Consider the following 26,775-nt stretch of genomic DNA (forward strand, 5'->3'; position numbering starts at 1 on the left):
TGCCACTAATGGATAATCATGCTTCGTTTAGTCTAATTACGGGATACTTGTTCAATAACGAATTTCATAGATGGCACTCTGATGCATCGTTGTACAGGTTACAGGCGCCCGAAAAGTGACACATCGTTTTTGATAGCGTGAGCGCGAACCAGCCCACGATGCTAACTTAACTCATAAGCGTCGTTCACGAGGTCAATAAAACGCAGAATAATATTAAAATAAAAGCCAAGATGTTAGTTTCACTAAGCTGGTGCTGCGTAGACTTCCGTTCTCTTTGCTCGGTCAACACAAGCGAATTCCATGGACGCGATCCAAAATCTCAACGCCGCTAAGCCTCTGTTTAACGATTCCTTGCCACAATATATGTCGACTACTACGGAGTGTGACCGAGGCGCTAAAAAAGGGGGGTAGCGTCATCAAGGGTGTGGCGAAATTTCTTGTTGTCACTGGATCGTTCGTATACGAGCACCAAATGGTCGTTTGCGCAACCCGATTCTCCATATAGCGAGTGTAGCAAACCACGTCGAGCGAATGGGTCGTCGTGGCGAGGCAATCTGACGTCTCCTTTGGGCTCTTACGAGCTCTGAAGCAGGCCACCAACGCTCCCAAGGTCGCCGAATTAAGGCGCGCGCCCGTTTAAGCTGCCGCACGAAACATCGTGTCTCCTGCCACAAGCCGCACCTACGTGGGGGTAAGCATGCATTATTCAGACTCCCGTTTCGCTCGCCCTTCGCAGCACAGGTGGAACATCGTGGAAGCATTACGAGGCCGCTGAAGCTGGAGATGACGGTTTAAGAGGAGCCCAGACTTGTTCCGGCTCAGAGAGAAAGAGAAAAAAATGAACTAGGAACAGAAAAAAAGTAACGAAAGAAAAATTACGTGAAAGCATTAACAGCAAAAATTCAGGGGGCACTTTGGCTCTCTAAAGTGCTGCAAGGCGAAAGCCTTTCCTGGCGCACTGTTTGACATTGACTGCGAGACTGTTTTTGCTGTACTAGTGCTTTATTTGACTACACACTTTGACTGCTTCCTTAGCACGACTCTCTCTCTATGCTTCGATGAGTTCGGTTGTATCCATGGCTCTGTTCGCAGTAGTGAGGTATGTAATGTGGTCACCCACGGACGCCTTACGCCCCCTGTCGGAGCGGACGACAACGATTTTACTAGTTGTCGTCTGCTCCAAAAGGGGGCGTCAGGCATCCGTGGGTGACCTCATTACTGCGAATCCGCGCACTCTGACGTCATAACCATTCCGACCAACCGAAAAGCGTGGCACCTCTGCTGGCAACCTTCTGTCGACAACCTCCTGTCGATAACGATGAGTCATTAAAGGTTTTCGCCTTAAAAGTAACAGACAGTTTTCGCCACACCGTACGGTAAACACGGCAACTACGGCAACTGCTACCGTACGGCAAATGTTGCTATAGGCAAGCCTGGAAACGGTAGCAACAGCAATGGGTTGCAGTATTTACCAACGGCTGTGCGGCTACGCTAAAACTGTCTAATGAAAGAAAAATTACGACTAAGCATTGATGGGTACAAATCCGCAGGAAATAACAGCGTGTTCTGAGCATCAGGGACGTATTAACGGACAATTCTTCATGTATGGGGCAGAGCTCTGTAGGGGCTCGGGATTACCCGAAAGCCCGAGCCCTACCTGGTCCCGACACGGATACAGCAGTTTCTTGCCAGGCCTGGACCTGTTCTCGCCTTTAGCCTGTGGGCCCAGGCCGGGCTCGGGCCTGTATACTGAAGGACCTGAGCCAGGTTCGGTCCTGGGCGGGGCTCGGGATTGAGGACTAAACTGCTATATTTCCTGATTACGCTTTTCCTATCATGCTCACAGGGTTAAGAAACGGGACGCTACAGTGAACTGCCAATTTTCAGGCACTTGTTTCCCGTGTGCGACCTTTGAACCACTGTAATATTAGGTCGCGATGTGGAAGGGGAAAACATGAAACAGTGCGGAAAAGGCAGGAAATGCAGAAAAAAATACCACATACACCGTTTCGGTTTCCTGAACCTCATTTGCTGTTTCTGCAGTCTCCTCTTAGCTGCCGAAGCACAGAAATCGTATTTTATGTACACAGATACCCTACTTCTGTTCACCTCCATATCTCCTCTGCGCGGATACGTTTCGTATTGCAATAGAAGCCTCAGTATGGCTTCCCTATACGCTAGATGAAGAGACAGTTTGCCATCATCATTCGCTGATACCACTGAACCAACGAACCGGTACACTGTCTTTCTTTTCCATTTTGCCATCAAGTTTTCCGTCACCTTCAAGGTCAAGCTTCACACAAACTCGGTGAGCCAGTTAGGCCTCGTGAAGTAGAGCTTTCGCACAAATCGAGCGAGAAAGTGAGAAGAGTTGACGCCGTGTACAACATAGTTTGTGAAAATGAGTCTTCATTATCATCAAAATTCCCAAGCAGCACAGGTAAACGGCCCAATATAGAAATGAATGGTCTCACTCTGGTCTTTTATAGGGTCAGCCTTTGCCAATACGTTTCCAATATTGGGCCCATTACTTGTGCTGCTTGGAAAGGGAAGACGAAGATGGAAGGAAAAACTCCGAAACAGTATTCCTGCTTGGGCTCTGTACTCATCTGTCAGGTAATCGTCACGAAAGAAAACATTTTATCCTTTTTTAAAGAAGCACAAAACGTGTCGCTGGGAGAAAGCCGTACAAAACAGTGGTAGGCAAGCGATTCCATTGCCGAATTGTTTTTGGAAAGAACGCTTCTTTGAATGTTACGGAGTTGCATTTGTACTCATGAATTTAATGTTGCCAATTTAGCGCCGATGTGTGATTAGGTGTAAAGAGGAAGGTGTTGCGGGGAATAGCATCAAGTGAATCATATTGTGCATGAATCATATTGTGCATGGGTTGAACTAAACTGCCTTTCACGAATTGGTCTGCCGAGCACGTATCGGGCTGCCAATATCTGCACTTTTTCCAGTTTCGTTTTTTTTTTGTCTTTTTCAGTAGAAGGGTCCCACATGGTGCACACATACTGTAATGTTGACCTGGCATGCGATTTATACCCCCCCACTCCAGGGATCCATAAATGTAAAGTAGAGAATGAACTTCTGCATACATGGGAATTAACCCGTTACGATATCCCGTCATACCCTCAAGGCGAAGCTTTAAGTGTGCCTTCCAACTTTTTGTGAAGGTCACTCTCCGCGCAGAAGTCAATCTCTGGGCTTAATTTTCTACACAGTGTACAATCTTCGGCAAAAATCCTTAATCTTACAATTCGATTTTTCTTTCGCTTTTTCGCTGTGCTATTGGGTGCATGGAGGCCTTTTGGAAGATAGAGGTTGGTGCGCTGGTGTTAGGCGACGCTTCTGTAGAGTAGAGTTGGCGGGTGGGGAGGTAGATAAAGGGTTGGGGTGAGTGGGTGTGGTGGGTGGGTATGCGCTGCTTCTGAAGGTTGGAGGCTTCACCCATCGAGGCTTCCCACGTAGGGCCGACGCCAGCATTTTCGCCAAGTGCCACTGCCGCTGCTATAACAGTAAAACAGCAATTTGTGAATATAAAGTCTGCTCGTGATAGTGGTGAGCAGTGAAAGAGAAAATATGGAATATCTTGTCAGTTCCAAGTCCATTACGCTGGACAAAATCATTCTCACAAATAATGTAGTGCAGTTTGAAACTCTTAGTGGATCATGAGGCGCGTGACTGGTTTAAACTGGCAACGTTGACGCAAGCTCTCTTTGAATTTCACGATTTACACAACAAGCGAAAACGTTGTAAAAAAAAAAAAGAAATTTGACTTCCCCTTAAAGGAAAACGAGTCACGAGAGGCGCCAGCGTTGATGAGGAGGCAGCAAGCACCCGAATTGTCTTGAATGCAGAACTTTTTTACGTGGAAAGAGTTTTCTGGGTTATGTGAGTCAGTCGCGTACAACTCAAGATAGAAGCAGCAGATTCCCCTCGAAGAAGGCCGTTCAATCAATGGCGTCGACTTGTTGTTGAGCCCGAGGACACGGGTTCAGGCATGACCGTGGCGAATGCGTTTCGATGGGGGCCAAACTTGAAACGCGCCAATGTGCTGCGCAATGTCAGTATACACGTTAAAAAACACCTGGTTGTCCAAATTAACCCGGAGCCCTCCACTACGGCGCCTCTTTCTCTCCTCTCTTTTTCACTCCCTCCTCATCCCTTTCCCTCGCAGTACGGTGACGTGCCCACCAAGAAGTGAGACAGTTACTGCGCCATTTCTTTCCTCGAAACCAATTTTTATTTATTGCCATGTTCACTTTATTATGTTGTCAGCGGTTTTGAGAAATTTGCGGGCGTAAATTTTCTTCATAATTCCTTACATCCTCTGTCACCTATGTGAAGTTTGGCTTGAGTTAGTCAATCTTTATTTATTAATTTGTTAGCACCTGTGAGTTTGTTTAGTCATGTTACCCCTAATTATGGATGCCCTTACGGAAACAAAGAAATGTAAATAGTTGTGCAGTTGTTTTAGAACAACTAGCTGGTACAGATAGGAAATAAGTAGTTAATAGTTAAAACGAAAGTTATCATAGGATCTATGGCAAGTAACTCGAGCTTAAGAAAAAAGAACACCGAAAACATTAACCAATAATACTGCAACACAACGGCAGGAAGCGCAGAAAAGAATATCTCTATCATCATCAGCACCCTAGAATACGACCACGCGCAATTGTTTACATTGAGGCCAGATTTTTATTCTTCTCGCATTCGCCGGCTTTCTTCCATTTCGGCCATGATTATATACACGAATCCCAGCTTCACAAACCCCAACAAAATCACCGCTTTGTACTACCGACTGAAGTACACCCTTCGGGAAGAATACGACGGCGTAAGTACTTACCTTGCACACCCATTATATGGTTGGTATAGTGCTCTGGAATTATCGAGTACTGTACCCATTGCAGCCACCGTGTCCTTCTACCGCCCGTATTTTCATTCGAAGCACGCGCCATGCTCATCCGCAAGCTCATCTGCTATCGTCTGTGGCTATTGTTCGTGGTTTCTAGCCAACGATGGGCCAATTAAATATTGCGCAATCTGACCATGCTTCGGCTCATTTTATGGGCAAAGTTTGTCAATAAATGATCTTGAAGGAGTTCCGCTAATTTCTGTTCTTGGTCACTCTCAATCTATCTAGCGCTTTAATGTGAAACGACAATCGAAACCGAACCAGAAAATCAAACTTAGCAAAAGCCGCGTTAAATGAGCCAAGTCTAGCCAAGACTGGCCGTAGATGTCGAAGTGTCAAATGTCGTATCGCGCGGCTGCTACAGCCGCTTTTGTTTTCGCCTGGCTGCATCCTGGCTGCAGTAGCGTGACATTGCACGTGATCGGCGTTTGGTTATCAAATGCAACTTCGGAAACGCATAAATGGTGACTTACGAAATGGCTACCTCGGCCGTGATGAAGGACAGGATGGCGAACGAGATGCCGGCGAGGCGCTCATCGGAGCTGAACTTCGGAGTCGAACCTGCGGTTGTCCATCTTTCGAGCTGCAGGTTGGTCGCTGCCTTGCGTGTGTTGCGTATATTTTGCGAGTACACTCACTCATCATCTGACGTCACCAGGCAGTTGGGCAACGAATGCCGATGCTCTGCCGCGCGGACTTGGAGCTGCCTCTAGCGTAAACGATTTTGATTGCTCACCTAACCGCCGGTGACGTACGAACAAAGATCACTGCAAAACTGTGATGGGGGGACATCTAAAGCAACCACTGCACGCACGTAGTACGAGACAACTTTTATGCCAATACAGCATGAAGGAAGAACTTTACTAAGAAGCACACCTGTGACACAAAGGCACACTTGGTTAACCTAACTGGTTTAGTAACGAATCCTCTCGGTCTTTTGTTATTAGTGAAGCGCATAGACTTAGTTTATATATTAGAGCGCAGCTCTTTGGCGTCCGTTCCTGGGTTTCGCGTCGTCGTCGGCGTTGTCGTCGGCCTCGTAACCAGCTCCGCCCCCCTTTCATCCCCCCAGCGCTAGCAGCGACCGACTGATACCGCTGGATGCCGCTGACGCCGCTAGAGAGTCAAGATAACGTGACTGCATAGAACACCGTCGCCGCCATGCAGAAAGAGAAGGAAAGGGTCCCCCCCCCCCCCCCCCTGTTCTTGTGTGGCGGATAGGGTGCTCTTCAGTTGCCGACGCGCCGGTTATTTCACGTAGGCCCCGGCACGTCGACGAATACGTGACCATCTTCCCACGGCTAGACCTGGTTCTTAGCGCTGCGGAAGCGAGGGTATCATATTGTTTGTGTCGGCATCGGCGGCGTTGTCCCTGAAACCAACTCCGCAGCTGGGGTTGACTCACTATCGAAAAGGTGAAACAGCTTATTTGCTGCGCTCAAATTTCGCATTAGGAAGTAACATATTTTTTAAGCTATCAATTGATTGGCAGTGGAGTGTTATGGAGCATACGTGAAGTGGCAACTGAATTTCGATGGAGGTGAAATTCTAGAGGCCCGTGTACTGTGCGATGTCAGTGCACGTTAAAGAACCCCAGGTGGTCGAAATTTCCGGAGTCCTTCACTACGGCGTCCCTCACAGCCTGAGTTGCTTTGGGACGTTAAACCCAATAAACCAAACAAAATCGAAAACGTTCAGCTTGAGGAGGCCTTAAAGGGGCTGCGAAACACTGCCTGGGGGAATACCGGCTATACTTCAGGTGGGTTCTTTATGTAACATAGATGCTGACTTAAAAAGAATTACAGGAATCGATGCACAGGAACGGGAGTTATTCAGTGAAGAAATTTCAAAATACAAGCAAACAAAACGTTGCCCTCAACTCGATTTTGGCGGGGCTTCCCACTCCTATTTCGCTCTCCCAATGACGGCACCTGGCGCAACCAATCAAAACAGCCAGCCAAAGCACGTCGCGGAAGTTTGTACTCCATGGTTGCCTGCTCTCTAACTCGTTCTTGCTGAGACTGGCAGCGTTGTTTCCATGCCAGAGCGCCCCTGGTGGTGTATTTTTATTTTACTTGCTTTGCAGGGCTTTTATCTAAGACAAACAAATTGTTTTTGTTGATCTAATATAAAACGCAGACAGGTGACAAAATGTGTCTCTATTTATTCACACAATTTGCAGTATATTTACTGTTTGTCCGATCATCAAGCTCGCGCCAGGTGATGTCATATCCGCTTCTAAAAACCCGCCACTGAGTGGCGACACCATCAGAGCCATGAAGTTGTTTTTGGGAGGACATTAAAATATTAAAAAACGAAATGTACGCGGTATTACCGACGCTATTAGCACCATTATAACTCACTGTATGCAGTCAACAGGCAAAACAGTTAACTAAGATTGTGTTTCTGGGCCCCTTTAAATCTGCACGGAGTGGTACTACAGCTTTGTCCGCCACAGAGAGTCGTCACCACTGTTGTTAGAGGCTGCTGTCGGGGCATCAGAAACGCTGGTTTCATTAACCATAGGCGAACTCACGAACGCATCGGTGATGTGAATTGGTGAGCTCGAGCCGTGGTCTTCACTGCTTGGTCCTGACGCACATACTGAATGGCACGTTATGCTGTAGATCACGGTGTAAGAAATATTTCTTACACCGTGCTGTAGTTGAAGGAAACGGGTTTTGTTGACTCCTTACAGCTGCTGGCGGTGTTAGTGATCATCGGAGTCGTCCTGTACCTGCTGCTGCGTACGAATGCTCCTGCCTGCTACCCCGACTCGCGTGAGGAGACCTGCTACCATGGTAGCAAGGATGCCTACCGCCTTTACGGCACCAAGACCGACTACAGAGTCCTGGCGAAGATGTACGACTTGGACGCGCAACGCGAATATGTTGTGCCGGGTGAGTCGACTGTGAAATATTCAGGTAGTCAGACTAAAACTTGCTAAAGGGATTCCTTGTGTAATCTTACATTATGAGATGCTGGCTGATGGGCTGTTGTTTGATTGTTTGAACTCTACCTGCTGCAAGCAGTAAAGTTCCAGCAAACAATGTAATGCTGAGCATGCCAGTCTAATAGCCTTGCAGAATTCAAACGATTTTGTAATTTGCCTTTATTCCCATTTACTCAGGTCTGCGGATTGATTAGCTATAAACAGCACAAAAAAAAACCATTGTGCATTAGCAGCAAAAGTTGTTAGTCAGCTCTTGCTGTTTCCCCAAATGTGATTTGTAAATAATCTATAAGTAATTGTTTCTGTGCTTAGTGCTTTGGAAAATATGAACTCATGACATGCTACTGTGCTTGAATGTAAAAAAAAAAGAAAGAAAGAAGCAGGAAACAAGTGGTAGGTGCATACAGTAGCTTCAGTGCATGCTGCCATTGTTATAAACAGAAGTTAGCCTGATGAAGAAGCAACGTTTCAAACCTTTCAGGTGTTATCGTCAAATTTATTGTTTGGAAGGCACATAGGTATAGTACTACCATGATGGGTCTAGGCTGAATCCTTTCACAATTCGCTCCTGATCGGAGGTGTCCCTTTTCCTTCACTATTGTTCTGCATTCACTGATGCTGGTCTGTCTCATTGCAAATTAAATACTCTTTGATGGTATTTTCAGATAATGTATTTCTCCAGTTACCAGGGTTCAAAATAATGTTGACCGCTGACAACTGAATACAACCTGTAGTCAAGTTTTTTGTGTGGCAGACAAACCTGTGGAACCCATTAAAACATGAAATTCATTCTCGGTGAAGTGTTGTGCGAAACACTGCGTGTTATAGGATATATACTGCTTCACTGAATTGGTGCCGTCTCCTGTGGCCAGGGTGCACCCCACAAGGCCTGTTCCTCTACAACCGCCACACCACACGCTACCCTGACAGAGATGACATCATCAAGATGGTGGAAGCCATGCCCCGACTGCAGCGTGCCCTCTTGGATGCTGCAAAGGATGGCAAAGGTGAACTGGAGCCCGTAGACACTTCAGATTGACATGTAACTGTTTATAGTCTGACTCGAAGGATGTCACTCGGAAATGCCTTTGTCATGCAGTGAACACGGTTAGGCTGATTACTCAGAGTAGCTTGTTGGGTGAGTTAGTTATGGATCACTGAAAGCAGCACTGTGTGTGGTCCTTCTTCCTATCCGATCGAAACAGTGGCCAGTAGGTTTGAACGTCCGCCCCTCGTAGCGGGAGGTGCAGGGTTCAATACCCAATGGATCTGGGTGCCAACTGGTTTTCTAGCGGGTACAAGCTATTCCCCCGGCATGGTGGTCGGCTTTCTCTGGAGCGGAATGCTTGCAAAATAGGCTCTCTGATCCCACCTCATGTAGAATAAAAGCCACTGTCTGGCCAAGAGGCCCTTGTGCCATTAGAAATCACCACAGCGGTGGCTTGGTCATTGCAGCATCTGCCTCATATGTGGACGTGCAGTATTCAAACCCCAATGTCGCCGGGTAGCAATAACTGATGACACAACGGGTACAAGTTTTCCCCGTGGCCTAGTACTCTGCTTCTCTTGGGTGAAGTGCTTGGAAAATGAGCCTTGTGTAGACAAAAAAAAAATACATCTTGTGTCATGGCGCTCTTTGGCCGATGCTGCCACCTCTCCATTTAAACTAATCATCATCATGTCATTAGAAATCGTCATCATTCTTCCATCTGTGTTTCCCAACGCAGCTTTCATTGAAGTAATGACTGTTTGGTAGGCAGATGCAATAGGCTGTATTATGTCGCTCTGGAACATGCGCAACACCGCAACTTGATATAGCTTTCCAAGCCAGTAAGGTGGTTCCAGCTTGAGCATCAGGCAAAGTATGTTGACAAAGTGCCACAGTTACTGGACAGATGTTAAGGTGTTCACTTTACATATAATTTCACTTCTTTGCCATTTCCCTTATTATTACAAAAAATGGAGGCAATTAGTCATTGCTGACAAATTTTGTGAACACAAGGTATGAGGGATAAATTTGTTGTAGTGTGAATTAGGTTCAACAAGGTAGCCAAATTCAGATCTTTTTATGTACATTGACGATGTATTGACTTTCATATATTCTCACCTGTGACATACTAGGGGATTTCAGTATTGTGCTCTTGGTAAGATATTTGGAGTGGTTATTTTCTCTGCAGTGCATTTTTACATCACTAGCTACAGCCAATGCTGTAAAATATGCTGTGTTGGAGCGTCATGGATTATTTTCCATTATGTAATGCTTTTTATGTGCACTGAAGTCTCAGTGCACAAGAGCTTCTGCATTTCGCCTTAATCGAAATATGGCCACCACAGTTGGTATTAAGCCTTAGATTTTTATACGCTGTCACACTGGAAGATTTATTGTAATTCAAATCGAATGTCATTCAGTCTCTTTCAGTGCTGCACAGTAAAAAGTGATGTCATTCGCAAGTCGTAGCAGTGACAATCACAGGAAAAATTACTGCAATTAAGGGACATCAGTGCACATGAAAGATGTTTGATGTTGTTTTTTAAAGTGGGTGCAAACATTTCTGCGCAATATTATAGGCTTCCAATATTATTCCCGGCCATGCTGCCGCTCTTTAGCCATCAAAAGCCAAGCCAAGTATAAAGTCAGTTACAAATCAGATAAATGTAAACAAACAATATGACTGACAAGATGCAGTGTGGAGATGCACAGAGCATTGAATTGACTTCACAAAGGTGAAGCTTTCAGTTACAGCTTTAAGTACTTGCGAGCTTCACATACGTGGAACGCCAACCAACAAGAAACACAGAACCCAGAATGATCAACGGTCATGGGCAGGGCCAAGCTTCACGCTTGGTCACTGCTGTTGGCCACTGCTGAGACTGAGAGTAATAGCTATCCACGACAAACCCCAGCGTGAGCAGTTTCACACCAAAATTAGAATTTTTTGTTAGCAGAAGTCAATAAATTAAACTTTTGACTTTGGCAATGTGTGCATTATTCTTTTCCCTGTTCTTATTTCTGCTTTGTGTCTGGTGTCTAGAGTATACATTTGGTTTGAGATCGAATGCAAATGAGTTCCCCAAACTTATTCATTGGTGAATGTCATTCGAACCTGTTGACTTTAAATATGCCTGTGTAGCAACCAATTAATGACATTAGATGGTCATGGCATTCAATTTGAATGGCATTAAATTTGCTTGTGTGACAGGGGTATACCGAGTGAGCTTATCAGTTTATACAGCAGCTTGAGAGTTGTTTCAGGTGGAAGGCGTTTCTCATAACACTGTGAAGAGAGCCTTGATTAATTTATTCCCTTTCTCCTAGTTCACCTGTGCAAGGAGGACATTGAGGCACTGTCCAATTGGACGCTGCGATTCAGGCCAGAGGACGACAACCACGTGACAGCCTCCGGGGAGGAAATCTCATCTGATCAGGGTGAGCAGACTTGTCACTCATTTGTGAATCATGAATTAGTCCGGAGCTAAGTACCTTAGAATTCCAGTTTGATTGATCATCTGTGACCAGCAAAAGACAGCTGGTTAGAAGTAGCTGAGCAGAGTGTTAGGGTATCATAGTTTTGTTTTAAGGAAAAATTTATTCTCCGGCTGTTTCTGGGTGTGTTGATATGTTTCTGCCAAAAAAAAGAAAAGAAAAGACTGTCTTATTGCTGATAAAATTAGGTTTACAGATGGCACTTTTTTTTTCTTTTCTTGCCACCTGATTTGGCCTTATGATGGAAAGACCTAAAGGACTCCGAGATCAACATCTGGAAGTGTATGAAGGTGTAGCATAGCCTCAGGGATCTGTGCAAGAAAAACTTTCTGAATTCACTGCAGTTTGCCTCTGAAAATGGCTTATAGCTTATAGAAGCTCCTTTTCCAATGAGCTTCGATAAAGTAACCTTTTTATCATTTGATAGCAATGCAGTAATCTATCAACAGGCACCATCTTCAGTTCGTCCTCATTGCCCCTCTCAATTGCATTTGCGGTTTCCAATTTTCATGTTTGCTCCTCTTATGTAGTGCACATATGGTGTTTAAGGGTGAGCTAAGAAAGTTCTCTGAAAATTCTATTCTTGTGTTTCTTGCAAATGTTTGTCATATCTTATATCTCGTGCTGCATTATAATGGCTTTTGTCATGTGACGAAGAAGGACAGCATCAGCTGGTCCCCACTTGGGAGAGCTCATTTGCCTCATGGGTAACATCCATGGTGAAGATGTTGCGTGGCGACACATGATGGATTGCGCTCTTGATGTATTATGTGTACTGCTCCAGCAGGCGCCCCGTTTATCTGTCATCACTGTAGGAGTGCTGAGAGGAAAGAGAAAGCACAACAAAGAAATGCCATTTAGATGAAAGACACTACGGAGCTTCTTTATAGCCATTGATTGACAAACATTCTCGCCAACCACTACTTGCAATGTTTGCCAAACCAAACAAGTACTGATCACAAGGCTAAAGCATTTGTTCCCATCAACTGCCACATGTGTCACACGTAGTGGTGCTCTTGGCACTAAATAAAGTGCTAGCAAGACAATTCAAACACAGTCCCAATAGTACAAAAACCTGCGGTCGTTAGAATCTCGAGTTGAAAATTATTTGTGTCAATGTACAAGCTCATTCAGCTGAAATCTTTTTACTTTCTGTTTCTCCATTGTTCTCACTAAAACAGTTACGGACGACAAAACAGTGCTAATGCTTAGTTGGATACAAATGCATTTCATTTGTGATCAGTAGCTTGTGTCATCGACTACCTTTGGATATGGCAGCGAATTATGCAAATTTCATTATGTCCATGCGAGGTTCATAAGTTGTGTTCTGAAGCGTAGCGTTTCTTGTTTTCAGCCAAGCGCTTCCGGACTCGGTTCCCGGACCTCTTCCGCACATTCAAGGCGGACGACTACGTTGTGGGCTTCACAAGTCGTGTGCGCACGCAGGAAACTGCCGAGGCCTTTCTCAGGGGTCTTCTCACCCGGCAGGGTAGGTCTTGTGTTGCTGCTTATTTCTGTACACTCAGCATTCACTTGTGTGCTCTGTGCAGCGACCAGTCCCCTTATAATTTACTACCACATTACTTAAGGGGGGAAGCTGGTCTTTAAAAAAAATTTTTTTAGTATCATAGTCACTACTATATGAAATTTTTAGGAAACAGGTGTTCTTGTGTGCTGATTCCAAATAGAGTCGGACCCGAAAAATTGTCCGAATAATCGAACAGTCCGAAAAATCCATGAACTTAAAAAAAAAAATAACTTCTCTGCGAAAAACCGGCTTTCGGAATCGCGAAAATCGCCACTCCCCATGTTCCGCCATCACGTGCTCTTTGTAGGCTATCTTGATGCCAACAGAGAGCATCCCATTATCTCGAATGGCAACGATGGAGAACAAATAGCCAAGCCTATCTAAGCCTGTCCAATTGCACCCGTCGATTCTGTTTAAATCTAATATGGCACCTTTCGCTATGGCAGGGAATGGGTTGGTTGTGACAGCAATGCCCGCTCGCGTCTATGTTAGGCCAAAATAACAAACTTTCAGTTAAAAAAATACCTCCGCAGTATTGTTGCCGTCTATTTTAGTCCAAAAATACGAACATTTACACTCCACAAAGTCCGAAATATCGGTTGTGCAAATATACACGTTCCTATGAGGTGTGCGATGGTTCTTCAGTGAATTCTGAAATATCGCACAAGTTTGAATTACTGAAGTCCGAAAAATCGGTCGGCTACTGTATGCTATTTCATGTCAAACTTGTGCTTGTGCACTTATGTAATATGTTATGTAACTTTTTGCTCACAGCTTTTCATAGAGCTTTTTGCGGGGAACTTGCTAAAAGGCATGGCATCACTTTTCTGTGACCTCACTGAATGCAGCGAGGGTAAATCTATCATCCTGCCTATCGTACAACACGAGTTGTGGGGTTTTGAATTTGTCACTGCAGAAACAGGGGTACAGTGCAAACTTTTCTTCCTTTTTCTGAAGTGGCAACCTCAAAACACTGCAACTCAATTTTTATAATGGCCATGGTTATACTTTCACCTTTATTGCATTTTTTGATGTCGAGATAAACCAATGACAGGCTTGTCAGCGAGTTGCCTGGAGCGGAATCTCCTAAAAGCTCCCTACAAAAAAACTGCCATAACATATTAGTACATATTAGAAGTTGTTTCTAAGACTAGCTTGCACCCTCAAACATTGCTTTTCATCGCTTTGCAGAATACTTTGAGGTGGCGAGGAACTTCCTCAGTCCTCAAGATGACCTGCTGCAGTTTCACAAAGAATGCAACAAGCTCATCAAGGTGACCCACGGCTTGCTTGCTGTGCACCCATTGTAGTTCCTTGGGATTGATCGCAGCTGTTTTCCTGAATTAGACATCAAATGGAGCGCTAGTCTAATCCATGATTTGTGTAATGCACTCATTGCCACGCGTATTGTTAAGAAGCACTGTGAAGCGCTGCAGTTGCTGCTGTAGGGCAAGATGTATGCTGTGTGTGGCAGTAGGTTGCGTCTGCAACAAAAACTAGGGATGTGCGAATTTTCAGCATTTCGAGTATGAATTGAATGTGTTCATTGGTCAGTTTATATTCGATTTGGGAAATGCATATTCAAAAATATCTGATCATTCAGCAATGGTCGAATCCCGCGGACTTTGAAAATCAGGCTATGCCAAATATAATAGTATTTGGGCGTGCTGTTCGAAGATTGAGTTCAAAATGCTGGGGAAACAATACAGAAGTGTTACCTTCACTTCTTTCTGTGTTATCACATGGGCTAGTCGCACTTTGTTGCTTACGTCATCAGCCACTGGGGGGCGTCATGCGAAGTTCCGCAAGATAGCTCACCACCTGCTTTGAACAGACAAAACGCCAAAGTGCTGTTTGTTTTTTTGATCTGTTGCGAGGCTTGTTGTGGGAGGCAGCCCAGTTTGAGTTCATTAACGACCAGCTCAGGTTCACTAGCGTGCACCGACATTGCACAGTACACGGGAGACTTGCCGAATTGAAATGTCACCAGCAGCGCAAACATTGGTGTAATATCCTGCATATTACAAGATGCACTGTACCCATGCATCTCTGGCATGCCGACAATGGTAGGCGTGACGCCGATAGCAGGGCCGTGGTCGTTAGGCTGGTTAGCCGGGCCGTGTTGTTCGTTGCCAGTTCACAGCGACAATGGATATTGCGCATATACCAGCTAGCCAAGCCCAGTTATACACTGCTTTCACTGTTTTCAGGCGCTTATTGGCACATCATTGGTGATTTCATTTTTGAGATGCAATATGTTCAGGCATGCATATACATTTCCTTTGCTTGCACTCGCATTGTTCTTTGAGCATGCCGAAAGTGCGTGCTCATCACGAGCCATTCGCTATTTGTACAATGAAGCCTGTTCACAAGGCTTTACTGAATTAGTGTTGCATTTTCTTTATCGTGGGGACCTTATAACCTTCTGGTAATTTGGGCTTTTTGTAGGCCCCTTTAAGTTCGAATTAATGAGATTTTGCTACCCATCATGTTACTTTATTTTAGTTGCCATGTAGTCATTTCTTGATTCATTGATTTTGTTTCTTCACTCATTTTGCATGACCACATTACAGTATGCATACTGTTATGCTCTCTACTGAAGCAATATGCATTTCTGTGTGCGTAATTTTTTTATGTGGTGCTGAGTAAACCTTGTTTTGTTTTAATTTTGATGGATATTACCATACGCTATTTTGAAAAAAAAAAACAAGGACAACGATCCTTGCTTATTTATGCTTTTCAGGAATTTTTTTCGTCTCGAACACGCTCGACACTGAAAGCCATTTTTTTTTTCTCCACATTTGTATTTGATTCATGTTTGAAATTTTCGTTATTCGCACACCTTTACAAAAACACCAGTCAGTCAGAGCATAAAATCAGAGAAGCTCATCTTGTGGTTAGTTAAAAGATGCAACGCGGTTAAGAACTGCAGAAAACCTGTTGATGGTTGTATGACTGCTCAAAAGATTGTAGCGTAATTAGTGGAACAAAAGCTGTGAGACAGACTAGATTGGCTACTTGAGTTAGGTTGTTTACTTGTGCATGTTTACGTGCGTCAAGTCATGTTTACTTGCATAATGAATGCACTTCACAATAAGGTGCTCCTCCAAAGTAGGCGCTAAAACTTGGGAAAATTTTGTAGACAACAATGTCAATTTTATCCCAATTAATGAATGCAGCTCCCAAATCAGCACCAACAAATGCGAGCAAATATGCTGGTGTCTGTACACATTCTTAAGCTTTTGTTTTAGACACTTGCGGTTATTTTAAGGTGTAACAATGTTGACTAAAGGCAGTGGTGCAAACTGCTTGCAGCCTTTGAATCGTAGATAAGCATGGTAACTTCACCTGTGCTAAGGATGGTGATCATGCTTTTCAAACGAGTATGTTGGTGTTCTCTGACACCCATTCAAGTCATTGTTGTCCCGGTGTCTCCTTTTTTTGGAGAAAATGCTCCATTTCTCGCATACAAACCTTGAAGGTCATGTTACGGCACAGATATGACCTTGAAGCCGCTTCAGTTAATAAAAAAAACAAGAAAATTGTATCATAGGTGAAAATCGATCCCGGGCCTCCGGCATGCGAGACGGGGACATTTCCACTCCACCACAACTGTTCAACTCTTGGAAGTGAATGAAGGCACGTCTAGTGAATGCACAGATGTCTAAGAAATGTATCTCTAAGTTACGTACTGAGGCGTTCATGAATAATTTAATTATGAGCATGTAAATTACAGATATCCCAATTAAGCGAGTAGCGAAGTACGTTTCCGGTGAATTTCCTTCGTGCATGGCGTGCAGTCGTAGCACCATCATGCGGCACCCACTAAAATTCCAACACGTAATGTACGGCAATAGTCCAGCAGATGGCGTGCGTCTGGTGAATGCACAGATGTCTTAGAAGTGTATCTTCGAGTTGTGTAGTGAGGCATTCATAATTAACTTGATTATGAACATGTAAATTACAGCTGTGTTCCAATTAAGCGAGTAGCGAAGTGGTCCATAACGCACTCAACATTACAAACGCCAAGCGCACATCTGGTTGCCCGATAGACCACAGCTTTCGCTCTCTAACAGCTAATTTTTTTCATTTCGTGCCGGTTAGATCATATCCACATGAGTGAACGGCAGTCTATATTTCAACCTCGCGTTCCTCAACGAGGCAAATTTTCAGCAAGAGATGCACTTGGTGAAAATTGGAACTGCGAATCGGAAACGCCATCTGGTGATAGCATGGTGCCATGACTGCATGACCAGTTCCCGCACCCTTGCTGACAGGGTGAAAGACAAGGTGGTTGTGCTTGCAGGACAAGGAGGGCAACCCAGCTGCAGTGGAGGAGTTCGAGAAGGGGCCGTACATGCAGCGGCTATTGGACAGGCTCACCTGGCGCCTCGGCTTCAACATCACCAAGAGTAAGGAAAGAAATGCTAAATAAATTGTAAAAAATTAGGACGCTTAAGCTTCGCCCTAAGGGTAGACGCGATAGTCTCTCCTCTGCTTTTTTTTTTCTTTCTATTCCTTTTCTTTCTCATTTCTCACTGATTACCAGTCCACAGTCACATTACCGATCGTGGTCACTGATTATAATCACAGTTACCAATCACATTACTGATTACTGATGACAGTTATTGACTACCAAACACTATCTAGGTTACACTACACAACATACTATGCCATTACATATTTGTACACATACACATCATTTGTTTCAGTACTGTGAAGCACCATATCACTGCCTTTTCATTCCACGTGATTTCTAATGCCTAATTAACATATTTATATTTGATTGTATCTTTTTTTAGTTAACTATAACATCAGTACACATCCCATACACACCACAACGTATTCACTAGGTGGCCATCCAACACACTTGAACCAACAACCTTTTGTGGCCTATGCATTGCATGCCTGACTGGCATGCTGAGGGCATGGGTTCGAATCCCAGTGCTGACTAATTTCTTTTTTCATTTGAAACTTTTGGGATTTTTTCCAACTGATGCAGGATGGTGGTCAACACCGGGTTTTCAGTGGAACGAGCTCTTTATGCTACCGCGTAATATTGTGGGGACGCGTGGACTAAGAGGGACACCATAGCGGAGAACTCCGGATTAGTTTAGGCCACCAGGAGTTCTTTAATGTACACTGACATTGCACAGCACACGCGGGCCTTTACCATTTCGCCTTTATCGAAACGTGGCCACTGTGGCCAGTCGTCTCACTTGACTGAATGAATACTGCATAGCCGTTCTGAAAATGATACCAAGTACAGCTGCATCCAATTTTTGTTCTTAGCAAAAATTGATTCTGTGGCACCTTCTGGGTATGTTAAGACTTGTCTGACAGCAAAAGATGCATTTATTGCTGAAAAATTTGTGTTTAAGAATTATCTTGCCACTTTTGTTCAAATTCATGACAGCGAGACCAAAAAGGACGTCGTGAGCGCCTTTTCAATTGGAATGGCGATGTACCTTAGCCTGAAGGATCCACGAACAGAGCAGTTTGCTTGCAAAATCAGCCGGTAATAGAGGTACCTGCATTTCATTTCTTGCCGTTTTTTAGTGTACAAAAAGTTAGTTTTCAGTGATATCAGCCTATTTGGCATTGGAGTGCGATGATCTAACTATACGTCATCATCATCAACCTGACTACACCCACCGCAGGGCAAAGGCCTCTTCCATGTCTCTCACCGTGTCTGTTTATACAGGCCAGCTTAAATTGTCCCACAGTGTCCCTTTGAGGGAAGCACAGTGTAGTGAGAACAACATAGAGTCAGGTGTGGAGATGGGACTAAAGAATTTGTTTAGACCGAGTGGCTACTGCTCCCACAGGACAGGGATTTCTATACTTAGCGAGAGCTTTGCTTGCTAGTGGAGGAGAAGCCAGTGAGCCAACATGCTTTTTTGTTCTGCACAATAAAATATACAGTCCTCGCTTGCAGTTAATATTCTCCTCTTCAAACACCGTGTATACAGTGATTATTTAGGGTATATATCTACGAGTAACATAACTGCACATTTTTAATGTTAGAAAGTCGCATGGCTTTGGTTTTTGAGGAAAGGAAATGACACAGTAACTGTCTCAGATATCTCTGTGGACACCACCCGAACAGGGCTGTAAGGGAAGGGTTGAAGAGGGGAGTGGAAGAAGAAAGTCACATAAAAACACTTTGTTGGGTTACAAATATTTTGGGTGGGTGCGGTTACATGAAGAATTCATAGATGGTGGGAGCTGTACAAACATGGATGGAGGGACGGAACTACTAGTCCCTGTACCTTTCTCTTCATGTAAAAAAAAAAAAGAAAGTTGTCGTATAGAGATTACTGAGAGAGGCTTCTATCCTCCAGTGGACATGACCTTGCTATTACTCCTGCTGCTGATGATGATAGGATAACGACAAATTCTCTAGTTGTACTGTTTAACTTGTTCTTAATCAATGACAAAGTTAGCGAATGTTCTTTTCTTTGCCCCAAATACTGTTACGTCCTAGCGGTGAAATTTGTTTTTAGTCCAATAAAAAGTAGGGGCAGAGCATTCAATTAATCACAAGATGTCTGTGTTCTTTTGGTTGGCTACTGTAATTTTTCTTTTTGGCTTTGAATTATTGAAAACCTTCAGCGCATGCAAAAGCCACATGATCTTATAATGCTTGTAGATAGTGTATGCCATGGTTAATCCAGCTCATGCTGATGATTTAAAAGTGTGGAGGCACTGAAAATAGCGCTCACAAGGTCACAAATGTGTTATTGCTTCATATTTCACTCTATCTATATCGAGTAGGAAGATCGTGGTACCTATACCCTGTGCAAGTTAATGTATTTCTTAATGCTTCAGAGTGATTTCAACAACTTTGCATTTGAAATCGGGACATATTTTGTGAATTTCATATGGGGAAAAGCAACTCAACCACTTATCCCAGCCACGGCAGCTACATTGTGATGGAGGTGAAATGCAAAATGCCTATGTGCTGTGCAATGTCAGTGCACGTAAAAGAGAATCATAGGGGGTCGGAATTCCAGAGCCCTCCACTTCAGCATCTCTCATAACCTATGTGCAGGAAATGCACTTAGGCTATAGGGTTTTTATACACAGGAGTCCATAAACACCCAAATTTAGCCAACTCAGACTGTCATTTTGTGATACATGGACCTTATGGGAAGTTTTGCAACCGGTAACATCAAAGCGCTCTGTTCTGTGGTGCAGTCACACGTTATTCTTGCGCAGATCTCAGAGATAAGGCCACACCTATTCACTTGAAAGTGGCAATCACGGAGTCCTTTTTGGTGTAGACATCGCGAGTGTGAGTCCAGTGGGAATATTTTTAAATGCAATTTTCCCAGCAACAAATACACATTTTGTTGCCTGACAAACGTCAGCAGGCCCCGGAAGAGCCAGAGCGTCGATGCTTACTATGAACAGAAATTGAATGGAGTTCTCACAGTGTATTTTTATATGGCTATGATGGCTGAAAGTAGTCAGTGATTTTAACGTGTAGCGTGAAGTTCGGTGCATCTTGATGAACTCTTCATGTAAAGCATGCGTCACAGCTAAGCATTTACCACTTGTGATCACCCGCAGGTGACCTGAAGATGCTGCTGCGGTCGTGCATGTTTGAGTACGCCATCTACGACCAATCTCCGTGGTGCTCAGTGTTCACTGAGGACGACCTCAAGGCCGTTGAGTTTAAGGACGACTTGGACGACTACTATGAGGATGCCTACGGCCGCGAGCGCAACTACGCCCAGGCGTGCCCAATCATCCGGGAACTTGTAGACCGGCTTGAGTGAGTCCTTCATTCTAGCCTATCTTAGAAGGCCTTGAAATGACTGTTGAGCTTTTTATGTGTGCCTAGAGCTGTGTAAACAGTGCAAAGGTTTACATCACCGCAGTATGCACTCAGTGCAGTGGCTTAGTAGCACCAGTCACAGTTTTGCTTACACTAAACGCATACAGTCAAACTCCAATACCATGAAATTGATGCGACACGTGAGAAATTTTGCTGAAATGGTAACTGCGTTGTTGTGAAATAAGCCTGCAGTAAAAGCAGGTTGGACTGAATTGTCCGTGAACAGTGTTTATTTTCATAAATCAGTAAGACTTGTCATCTTTCACGATTTTGACGTCAGCACCAAGGTTTGATTTTCACAATGCTTTGTTGCATCAAGGCCTTATCTCACAAATATCGACGATCTATCCTTCAACCCCTGCCAAATTTGCTCAAGCATATAAAAAGCTGCCTCCCAAAATAAAACATTCCATTGCCAAGTGAATAGATGAAGCGGACAGTAGTGCTTATGCTAAAAAGATGAGGGACAGAGCAGCCAGTATAACCTCAGCAAGAAATCTGCTATCTGCTGTCATTCGATTTTGTAATTATGCTTTGAGGTGATGAGATGAGCCTTGAAGCTGGAGGTCCTTTACTGTTTGCACTTCACGACTGAGACAGAGGCTAGTTAAAAACATTTTGTGCAATAGCATAAGGAGGGGCCCACTGAGGCGGTTTCTGGGCAAAGATTATTGGCCCCGAAATTGTCACCAAGTGCAGGACTGAAACGTGGAGGCTAACGAAAAGGGTTCAGCTTAAGTTGAGGACAACGCAGTGAGCTATGGAAAGGAAAATGATAGGTGTAACGTTAAAGAGGTCGGAAGTGGGTGAGGGAACAAACGCGGGTTAATGTCATCCTAGCTGAAATCAAGAGGATGAAGTGAGCTCGGGCAGGGCATGTAATGCGAAGGCAAGACAACCGGTGGTCCGTAAGGGTAATGGAGTGGATTCCAAGAGAAGGCAAGCGTAGCAGGGGGCGGCAGAAAGTTAGGTGGGTGGATACGGTTTTTGTGGATAGGGGGGCTGCAACTGGCAAAGAAGGACAGGGTTAATTGGAGAGACATGGGAGAGGCCTTTGCCCTGCAGTGGGCGTAGCCAGGATGATGACGCAGGACTAATTTTGTTCGAATCTGCATGAAATCTAGCACAGAATTACTAGTCGCAAGTTGCACCAATCACAGGTCGGGAGTTGAACCGTCAACCAAAACTTGTCAGGGTGTCTGTGGGAGTGGGTCACAATATAGATGTCTATGGCATGGGTGTTTTGGGGGAGTGGCTATGCTATCGCTTTGTCACACATAATCAGCGATTAAATATCCCTCCTTGTGGGTAATTTTTGCATCTTTTTTTTGCGGTGCATGCTTGAAAGAGCCACACCGTTTTTTTTTTATCCGTTCCTGGTCTTGGCATGGCTTCCCGCTCACTTCGCTGTTTCCTTTTGCACATTAGGGAGGAAAGGCTCAACTCAGTCAAATTATCTGTAGACATCTTTGGATGGGCAGAAAGAAACGAATTGACAGCGTGATATGTTTTTTGAATTGCAAATCAAATTGCTTATTTCACAATTATTTCATAAAAGCTTTGTTGAAGTGGAACACTGCTCCAAAAGAAGATTACATTGCTTTATATGGTTTGCTGATCGGAAATGAGAATTACTTTCTTGTAGTGAAAATTGCATAAATTTAATTCTAGGTGAGCTTGACTGCAAGTCTTGACCAGGTGTAAGTGACCAGGTGTAATGCATTAATGTTGGATATAGCAAAATTGTGACGCAGTTGTTCATCGTACACCGTTACAGTTGGTGTCATACATTTCTCGTTGCGTATAGCATACATCTCATTGTCAGGCTGGAGGCTAGCTTGCAACAGGTATTGGAACCGAGTGTCCGAGTGTTTCACCCAGACCTTCGTGGATTCAGCGTTTGTGGAATTATCGTTCGGAGGTGCATCTTCGTTTCATTTCTCAGTGCACAACCTGCATCGAGGTCGAATGCACACGATGACCCACTAATGCTTTGTATTCACAGTCTTCACAGCACATAAGCAGTCTTAAGTGCCCTCTGAATTTTTGTTGCCGAAGCAACACTAGGCTGGGTGTGAGGGTGAGAGAGGGAGTGCTTAATTTCCTTTCCTCAGATACTGTTTTCATTTTCTTCACTACGGCCCCTCTTCCTTCTTTCACTCCCACTTCCTCCCTTCCTCTACAAACGGGGGGGGGGCACCAAGAATTTCCTTTCCTCAAATACAATTTCATTGTTTTAATTAGGGCCCCCCTTTCCCTCTGTTCTGTCACTCTGACTTCCTCCCTTCCTGTAGACTTCCTCCCTTCCTGTACAGTGCCATTCAGGTGTCAAGGGAGCTGACTGCGAATTACTGTGCCATGGGAACGGGTGGTGGTGTTTGGTTTGGTGTTCGGTTCCGTGGACTCCCTGCCAGCGCTACAACATGGTGTCGCGTTCCACTCCTAACGGCGAAGCTTAAGCGTCATTAATTAGCAGTTAATTAGTATTTAGCCATTGATCAGTAATTAGCTATCAATTAGTAATTTGTCATTACTTAGTAATTAGCACTTAATTATGTGTGATGTCGTCCGGTGGCGACGTCACCAGTGCCACAGAGGCAGTCAAAGTAGTGCGGAAAACGCTTTCACCTCTACGCACTTTAGACAGTCAAAGTGGCCCCTGAGATGCTGCCGTTGCTTCTGCAATTCTACTCGCGATGGCCATTGGTCAGACCACAGCTAATTTTTTTCTTTCCTCTACCCTCTTGCAGACTCATGGCCAAAGATCCGAGCCACCCAAACAAGGTACTCTTCTTCTCCCACGCGGGTGGCTTCAAGAAGGTCGTGGCGCGCCTCGGACTCAACCGCGACGCGGAGCCGCTTCGTGCCGACGGACTGTGCAGCCAAGCAAACCGGGAGTGGCGGTCGAGCCTGCTTTGTCCGTTCAATGCCAACCTCGCGTTTGTCCTGTACAAGTGCTCGGACGAGAGGCACGAGGTCGTGACCTTCCTGAACGAGCGACCCCAGCTCCTGCCAGGCTGCAGCGGCCACCACTGCCCACTCGCGACCTTTGTGGACTTGTACAAGGGTTATGCGAGGTCATGCAACATCACCGAGATCTGCTCCGTGTGAACTGTGTTCGCTCGGCGAAAAACACCAAAGACTTGTAAAAACTGTTGTGCCTTAGCTGCTGTCAGCTGTTTTAGTAAGGCCGCTTCTAATCTTTCGGCTGCTATAGTAATGGAAGCTATCGTGAATAATATATATCTTATTGTAAAGTTTTGTTCATTGAAATCTGTATGAAATATGTGGCATTTATTTACATCATTACGGGCTTTAATTTTTTGGCTGTTCATTACTTGTGTTATGTAAAATACAGCGTATGATAAGTCCAAGATGTTTTAATTTTTTCGTTCTGTGACAACATAAGAAGGTGCATGTTGTGATTACGAAAACAGGTGGAACATGAAATGGTGTTCTTTGTGTCCTAGCTGTTTTCAAAGCTGCCTTAACATGAATTTGTAGCCAGCAGAATTGATCGCAAATGTGTCAAGCGAGATGTTTGGAAACATGATGCTTTTCACTATCTACGTCATTGAGTTAGCCAGAAATATGCTTGCCGTCAAAAGTTTATAGAATGCAACATTGTCATAGCACTTTAATGTCTTTTTATTTATGCGTGTTACGAGAGACTTTATTGTGCGCTGTGCAATTTACACACTCAGAATTGGGCTGCAGATATCTGCTCCAGGCTGTATGGAAAGGCAGCAGTGAAATCATATTTTTTTCAATAATACTGCGCTCCATAAACTTTTGACTGCAGGTGTGCTCTGAGGAATCTGGCTTGTCATTGGTTCTCTGTGAGGCCTATATTAATTGATCACTGGTGCAGCTCACAGTGAAGGGCATTATTCATCTGGAAGTAGTGATAGGGCTGACACTAGAGGCGTGCAAATATATGAAATTTTTAATATCTGGAGGAAGGTCTCACTGTTCGTTTTGCACTGTGCTCATACAGTTTTAAGGGTTCTAGTGGAGTGTAGTGCAGCTAATTAGTATACCGTAGAACCTCGATTATGCATCCTCTGTTCGTGCGACAAACCACATTTTGCAATGGATTAGTGTGAGCATACCTGCCGTAGTCTCTATAGAGCTACTGCATTAAAAGTCTCTATTGTCACGTTGTAGTGACGGCAGTCCAGCGGTCAGGAAGACACCAACCAGTCTTGGAAACGAAGCTCTTTATTCGGGCTGACTTGCACCCGCAAAAGAAGTGAATCACTCGGCGGCGGCGTAGGCAACAAACGTGTTCGTCGGTCGTCGGACTACGAATGCCCGCCGCTCGCGGCATCGCTCCATTTAAAGCCAGCAAGGAAACTTCAAGATAACAGCTGAAGACCATCTACAGTACTCTAGAAAAACGTAGATGCAGCTCTTCATAGCTGTGATCAATCGAGATTAGTCCGGTCGCTTCTCGCGCCACAAACAAAAATGATAACAGCCCTTTCCTGCGGCCTTGAGCGCGAATGAACGGGCACTAGTACAATGATACGTGGCACTATTATACCCCTTGGCTGTGCGGTCTCAGCACCAATTCTAGTAGAACAAAAGCAGGGATGCTTTTACTATTCATGGGTTAAAGAAATGTAATTCTTTCAGACTGCCAGGGTATCTGCATTTATTACATGGATACATTCACTGTGTGAGATTTCCAATTATACGACAGTCTCGCGTAGTCCTTTGAAGGTTGTACAATCGATGTTCTACTGTAACTTCTTTGCTTTGGTGGAGATTGAGAAGCCTCAAAGATTTTTTACACAATATGTCTACACATGTCTCAGCTGCTGACACGATTATTACATTAGTAATAGACATTAGCAAAAGTTGTTTCAAGTCTTCCAGTGCGTGCATTATGTATGCTTCTCACCAGCAGCCATTAAGAGCAAACAGCATGACAACATGCTTCAGCATCTTTTGTAATGTCGCTCTTCTATTGAATGTACTCTACAGGGTGGCTTGAGCTGTCTTGAACTGGACAGTCAAGGGCTGGTAACAGATGAAGAAACAAAAAAGATCTTTTCACATCAATGTGCATAGAGGGCTCACTGTGAGGTTCTGTTGGATTCTGCAAAATGCCAAGTTAACTATACATGTTCGATGTGTTATTTTTGTCTGCATGTCATTCCACACTACGGGCGCATGTTTTTTTAGAATCTGTTAATCAGTGCTATCTGTGTCTGCATGTGTCTTGTGTACCACACATGTAAAGGCTACAGTCCATCCTCTATGTTAATATGTTTTGTAGCAGTTATGACTTACTTTATCAAATTGAGAATTTACAATACTTAGAATACTGGCGGAATGCAGTTGTTTGTTGTTCTACTTTCTTATCAATTGATTTTCAGCCATAAAGTGATTATGGTTTTAATTTCCCTTTAATCAACACCAGAGATTTAAAAAATTGAAGAAGAAAACATCCCCTTCTGCTTGCCTTGGAGTCGATGACTATTCGTTTGCTTAATGCATTCGTTCCTTATTGTGGCTATGTGCACAGAAGCTATTTCTTCGTCCATTTGAAGGTTGTGTAAAATCAAGTTTCATTGAGTTGTGGTCACTGTGTGTAATAGCTTCACAACAATGTCAAACTGGCTTTTTTTTCTGGAGGAAGAATGTTTTGATGCCGGGCATTAGATCAACCAGAGGAACATAAACATTGTGGTCAGCTACACTGTGAGCGAGATTTTTGTTCTGTTTGCTTATTGTAAGCTTGGTGCTTTCACAATCATCACTTAATTCCATTTAATGAGACGTCATTCCAAATGCACCAACTGCCTACCCATACGTGTCATCACTGTTAAAGAATGGATACTTAGGATGTCGTTCAGGGTGGCATGTGCCTTAATGGTGGGTCAGCATGTAATTTATAGTGGGCCTCCGCATCCGTATTAGTCCAGGGTACTTTACTGTAGAGCAGTTTTTTTTTTTTCACTGAATGACAAGATCGTTATTGCTGGTTTTAGTGTGAGAACAACGTCAAAATCGGAACAAATAAAGTTCATTTTCACTA

General features: G+C 44.2%; 1 protein-coding gene across 2 annotated transcripts in view; it reads left to right on the plus strand.

Moving 5' to 3' along the window:
- The window catches only part of LOC149347703 (multiple inositol polyphosphate phosphatase 1-like), a 61,552-nt gene extending 34,777 nt beyond the window's left edge, over window positions 1–26,775 (plus strand). Inside the window, exons 1-9 of one of the 2 annotated variants that reach the window (XM_089587367.1) lie at window positions 5,247–5,510; window positions 7,620–7,821; window positions 8,747–8,881; window positions 11,191–11,301; window positions 12,713–12,847; window positions 14,078–14,160; window positions 17,193–17,298; window positions 20,462–20,666; window positions 23,480–26,775. In XM_089587367.1, coding sequence (XP_089443493.1) covers window positions 5,361–5,510; window positions 7,620–7,821; window positions 8,747–8,881; window positions 11,191–11,301; window positions 12,713–12,847; window positions 14,078–14,160; window positions 17,193–17,298; window positions 20,462–20,666; window positions 23,480–23,840 — 1,488 coding nt within the window. In that variant the 5' untranslated portion in view covers window positions 5,247–5,360 and the 3' untranslated portion in view covers window positions 23,841–26,775. Of the gene's footprint in view, window positions 1–5,246; window positions 5,511–7,619; window positions 7,822–8,746; window positions 8,882–11,190; window positions 11,302–12,712; window positions 12,848–14,077; window positions 14,161–17,192; window positions 17,299–20,461; window positions 20,667–23,479 lie in introns of those variants that run through there. The other variant, XM_089587369.1, reaches the window with a different exon arrangement.

This window comes from Amblyomma mixtum, chromosome 4, assembly GCF_055824585.1.
Source record: "Amblyomma mixtum isolate Tamu chromosome 4, ASM5582458v1, whole genome shotgun sequence".
NCBI classification, from domain to species: Eukaryota; Metazoa; Arthropoda; class Arachnida; order Ixodida; family Ixodidae; genus Amblyomma; species Amblyomma mixtum.